The 5,744-nt window shown below is 31.8% G+C and overlaps 1 protein-coding gene across 1 annotated transcript; it reads right to left on the minus strand.

Moving 5' to 3' along the window:
• Positions 1-1,116: 1,116 nt before the first annotated feature.
• On the minus strand, positions 1,117-5,272 carry LOC132799170 (cellulose synthase-like protein H1). The gene is made up of 9 exons (XM_060816163.1): positions 4,889-5,272; positions 4,302-4,632; positions 4,064-4,189; positions 3,842-3,958; positions 3,476-3,688; positions 3,127-3,262; positions 2,582-2,763; positions 1,951-2,301; positions 1,117-1,832 (listed from the first exon to the last, which is right to left on the minus strand). Exons 1-9 carry the CDS (start codon positions 5,146-5,148, stop codon positions 1,269-1,271), a joined length of 2,280 nt encoding a protein of 759 aa, XP_060672146.1. The 5' UTR covers positions 5,149-5,272; the 3' UTR covers positions 1,117-1,268.
• Positions 5,273-5,744: the final 472 nt, after the last annotated feature.

A 5,744-nucleotide genomic window follows, 5' to 3' on the forward strand; every position in this document is an offset into this window, starting at 1 on the left:
TAACATTTTGTATATTCTTAAGCATTGAGTTTCTTCATATCAGTGTAATCTTTCCTATAATAACAATAATTTCTATGACTGAAACATAAGAGCAAAAAGAAATATTTATTATTTTGTTTTCATCATTCATTCATATAAAAAAACAAAGAGAGAGAGAGAGTGAAACACAAAATTGTTCATTGTTTTTAGGAGTTTGGGGTACTACTATTCTCATAAAGTAGTTGTTGTATCCTGAGAGATATTTGTCATCTATTAAACCGTTGAGCATCAGTGCGGGACGAAAATTGTCTTAAGGCCAAAAAATCAAATTTTTGCCTCGATTAAAATTTGACAAGTTTTTCTATCATCTTTTTCTCATGTGTTGGTATTTGATGTAAATGTATTTAGCAGAATAACAGATAGCTTATAATGTGACTCAACAAAACAATATTTATTAAGAAAATAATCCTTTCTTTTGAAGAAAAAATAGATAGATAATATTAATTATTATTATTTTATTTAAGAACAAAATAAATATACATGTAATTAATTAATTAGAACTTTAAAAGAATCATTAGAGATCGATTTTACAATTAAATATCTATCAGGTAGACATATATACCATCTACGTTGGAAACTTTTTCAATCTTTGTATCATATAGATTGCAATATATATAACCATTAGAAATTGTCTAAATACAAAAATATGAAAATCTCCTAGCACCGATGACAATATATACAAAAAAGGAAAAAGTTAAGAAATTTTATCGGTCTATAAGAAGCACGGACGAAGAAACAATATTTATTTCATATTCAATTATATGTATTTATATATTTTCCATTATTCTATATATTTTTGGCTGAATTGCATTGTTCTATATATATATATATATATATATATATATATATATATTTAAATCTCAACAGATTTTTGTTGCCCAAAAAAAAAAAAAAAAAAAAAGGAACTCAAATCAATTTTCGGATTCATTAATATAATATGCTTATTAATATTCTCTGAAGTATTTCCCCATACTAAGCAAGCTTTGAATTTTGTATTTACTATTTTGGAATATTATTTTGATTGTATGTATATATATATTCTTCTATATCAACATCCACCGATGAAGATGCAAGATCTAATATTTCATTCACCAAAGTTCAAACACAAATATTCATTCAAAGTTGATAAGATCAATGATTAATTGGTGTATACAAAACCATATTAATTCCATGTAATTAATGTGAGAAAGCACGCGTACATCAATATATATTATTTCATGACCAATTTATCAACCCATTTGAGTCGACCTTCTACACAAGTATACAAAAGGCAATGCCAAAGCAGAAGACTTGCTTATGGTAGATAAAGGAATCCCATATTTTCCCTTCCCAAACATCCCTTTCAAAAATGGCCAAAGGCATAGCACTAACCACACACTACAAACGATCTCTAGTGGCCCTGACCCTTGCCCGCCATCAGCCGGTGGTCTCAACCCAAGCAATCCTATTGCCAGACTTGTCAACTGCACCAGCAAAATGGTTGTCACCGGCACAAAAATAGGAGACTTATCAAAGGTGAATCTTCCAGCTCTGGCATCGACACCATCATTGTCATCGTCGGTCGCAAACTGGTCCTTTTGTGTGACTTCAAAGACTGTCTCCGATATTCCTAAAAGTTTCAGTACCATCCTAATTACTCCAAAAAACCATGCACTTGTTGATATTATCCGCCCCATTCTCTGGTTATTCCACCATGCTCTGATGGACTGGGAGGTTGCTATGTACTCTTGCAGATTGTATAGATTGAATATGACAAATAGAGCAATTGGTATGTAACAGGCTGTTTCATCTAACTACATTAATAAACACAAGAAAATAAAAACCCAATTGCATTTAACAGGCTGTTTCTTCGAATTATTCATTCCTATAAAATATAATAATAAGTAAATAAAAGTAAAGGACTATGCTCACCTTGGGCAGAAAATTAGAGTTTGTGATAAGACAATACGCGGGTAGAATAGCATAGCAGAGTTCAGGAATCGAGCAGAAGCCCCAGCATAGGAGATACAAGTAAGCCAAACACTGTCTGAATTGGAGATTACCAAAAAGAGTGTGAATTATCGGGCAGTTTTTGCTGATTAGGATTTCAAGTAGGCCTGTGGCCCACCTTTTCTGTTGGGTCAAAGAATCTGGCCCACTAGTAGGAGCACATCCTAGAAAGGCCGGTGGTTCCGGAAAATAAATTACTGATTTCCAACCTCTTGCATGGATGCTCAACCCAGTTTGGATATCTTCTGATGTGGATCCGTATATCCAACCCGCCTAATTCCATATCAAATTAACTTTATATTAAAATTTTAATATTTCGAATTTCCGTTGTGTTAGAAAATAAATAAAATTTACCAAACAAAAAATAAAATGAATCCAAGTGGCATTCTAATAAAATAATACCAAATTATAAAATAATTAGGTCACAGCAATGTTTCTCGTAAGTTCTATATTATATAAAAACTTAATCATGTAACATAGAAATTAAATTGTGAGTTTTGCTAATTTTGGTTTTATAGTCTGTAAACAAACCCTCAATATTTGATAGGTTTACCTTGGAACCCCAGCTAGAACCATACTCGTATCCACAGCCGGCAACTTGGTAAGCAGCTTCAATGGATTTCCTAATACCCTGTGCATGATCTGCAGGTTGTTCTTTCAAAGCATCAGCGGCTGTTTCCACGAACTCCTTTGAGCTTCCGAAAACTTGAACTAATTCCTCGCCAGTCATATTTTCTAGGAAAGAAATATTAGGAAACATCCAATGAGAAAATCCAAGTGAAAGTCCTTTGGGCCTTAAAATTAACAATAATAGGAATACCCATTGTCAAAGTGCAGAAATCGGCAAGTATTTAATTAACTTGTCCATCCATGTCACAATAATTTTGGTGCCATATATAATTAATATAAACGATCATATCAATTTTGTTGTGATGTAGATTTGCAAGTTATTGTGCATGTCTGCTTCGCGGACTGATATTGATTATTTGTATTACTATTTAGGATATCCGCAATGGATAAAAAAAAAATAAATAAATAAAAATAAAAGAGTGATTAGAATATGGAAAAGCAAATTAGGTGGTAAAATAGGTGTAGTACCATTTATAGCTGTAGATTTTGGTCTTCTAGTTTGTTTATCATATGGAGACGCACCATATATGACTTTTCGTCTATGAAAACATCCTGTTCCCGCATAAAATGCTCCTTGAAGTCCTGCTGCTCCCTTTCCCATATACTAACACCATAAATGAAAATCATGAAATTACTCAAAAAAAAAAAAAATTAGTTAATTAAATTATGATCACTCAACAATCCACCAATATATATATATATATATATATGTAAATGTTATTACCACAAATAAGATTTTATTTCAGTTTATTTACTACTATTGTACAGTACATGTTTTTATAGTTGTAATTTCACATAGAAATTAAGGAAATTGAACCTCAAATAGAACGACGAACTGGTTGCCAAATGGGTCATCCTTTAGCCCATCGTAGAAGATCTGTGGGAATTGAACAAATGCAAGGTCGTTTTGGCCCTTGGAGTTAAGAAGGAAACACATTGCATGAAGAAAAAGTTTTGGATTGTTGGCATGCATGTCGCAGTCTACGTTCAGCATATATGGAGCATTCGTCATCAACCCAGAGACCCTCGTCTGCATTTTAAAATATATATATATATATATAAATATATATTCCATTCCCAAAAAAAAATTAATAAAAAAAGTTAAAAAGAAAATAATTAAACACAATTAAGGAAATCTAGTACTAAACAAAAGCAATTAAAAATTTAAAAAAAAAAAGTTTACCAAAACATTCATTGCCCCGGCTTTATAGTGGTGTGGATGCTTTGGATGTTTCTCTCGGGAAATATAAATTAGATGTGGAAGCCCACCTGAGAGTCTTTCCTTGTTCTCCCATATTACCTTCAATAATATAATATAATTATAATTATAATATATATAAGTTATTGGCACTAGTTTCAAATACCAAGAAAAAAAAAATGCCTTATGATAAATGGGCCAGCCCACCTTGATTATGGTTGGATGATTTCTTCTTTCAATGTCGGCAAAAGCTTCAAATTCACCGCTAAGTTCACATGGCGTTGGTTTTTTGGCAGCATTCTCTATCTTGCGGTAAAGCTTTTCGTACTCATCCTGTAACACATGAGGACCACAAATTTCTTTCGGATCGATTTTAATTATTATTAATTTTAAAAAGAAAAATAATGACAATGTCTTTTTTATGCCGTACTGGAGTACAAATTACCTTCACAAGTTTCCATTCTTGAAGGAACTCTTTTGAATTTTCACGGGATGAGGTGGAATAGTTTCTATTGGAGAAGTATCTAAAAGGAGCTCTAAGTTGAATATTATATTTCTTACAAAATGGAATCCATTGCTTGGCAAAGTTGGACGCTTGGATGAGAGAGTAGAGGATGAGAGGGGAACAACCATCGTCCGAAACGTAGCAAGCTAGCTTGTGAGCTGGATAATCAACTGCTAACAAAGACAGCACCGTGTTTATGGTGATGATCGGTGGTTCCAGAACTGGATCCGCTGTTGTCACAAACACATCCACAGGTGGAAGCTCGGCCACCCTGATATACAATAATTTTATTCAAAAATTTAAAATAGTTACTAAATATATCTCTTTTAATCTTACATACATATATATATATATATATAAACACACATATATATAACCTTAGCATATTGTGGATAAAGTCGCAAAGCGCACACCTTAATTACATTTTATGACCAGAATAATATGTTCTATAAATTATATGTAATTAAATATCGAATATCTATTACAAATTTAAATTAAATTAGCATGATTGATGATAGTGAATTTACCTTTGCAAGAGGCGGTCTTGGTAGGTTTTGTATCTAACACGGCTCCATTTGATGTTCATTATCATGAGCCAGCAGAAAGTAAACCAAAGCTCGCATAGGAAAGCCAGGACCCAAGAAAAACCATGGTTTGTCAGGGAGAGGAGACGATAAAGGAGGATAGAGAGGAGGAGGGTGAGGATTATGATGTCGAAAGCATTTTTTATGCTACTTTTGAGAGAAATTCTTTCATATAGAGGAAGAGAAATTTTTGCGCTTCCCATTTTAAAACTATATTTTGATATATACCGCAGAATTGATCAAGGTAATGCTATGTGTGTGTGTATATATGTAGCAATTATGCTATGCTATGGAAGTGGAATTTGTGTTCTTCCTGCTCATTGCACCGTGGACCATTTGTGTGTGTGGCATAGGATTATTCCAAATATAGTTGGTGACGTCAAATAAAAAACAGAATCATAGAAAGGTTATGGAAGATGAACCATTGTAACATGTATCATTAATTACTGACCCGTGGAAGCCAAAGACGACAAATAATAATAATAATAATAAAATTAAAAGAGTTTTTGAATAAATTTTAATTGAAATATTTAGTTATATTATTTTTATATTAATATTTTAAAAATAAATTTTTTATTAATAATTATTTATATTATTGACACACAAATTTTATAAATAATATTTAATTAATAATAATATAAATAAAATACAAATTGAATAATATAAATAAATTTTATTTATTAAATATCAATATCTTATTACGTTATCAATGACTCAATTTTGATATGTACATGCAAAGTAGCGTACGGACAAAGCTAATGAGCTGTTTCCGAAGGGAATTTTCTCCACCTATTCTTCG

Source organism: Ziziphus jujuba, chromosome 4, assembly GCF_031755915.1.
Source record: "Ziziphus jujuba cultivar Dongzao chromosome 4, ASM3175591v1".
In the NCBI taxonomy this organism is placed as follows: domain Eukaryota; kingdom Viridiplantae; phylum Streptophyta; class Magnoliopsida; order Rosales; family Rhamnaceae; genus Ziziphus; species Ziziphus jujuba.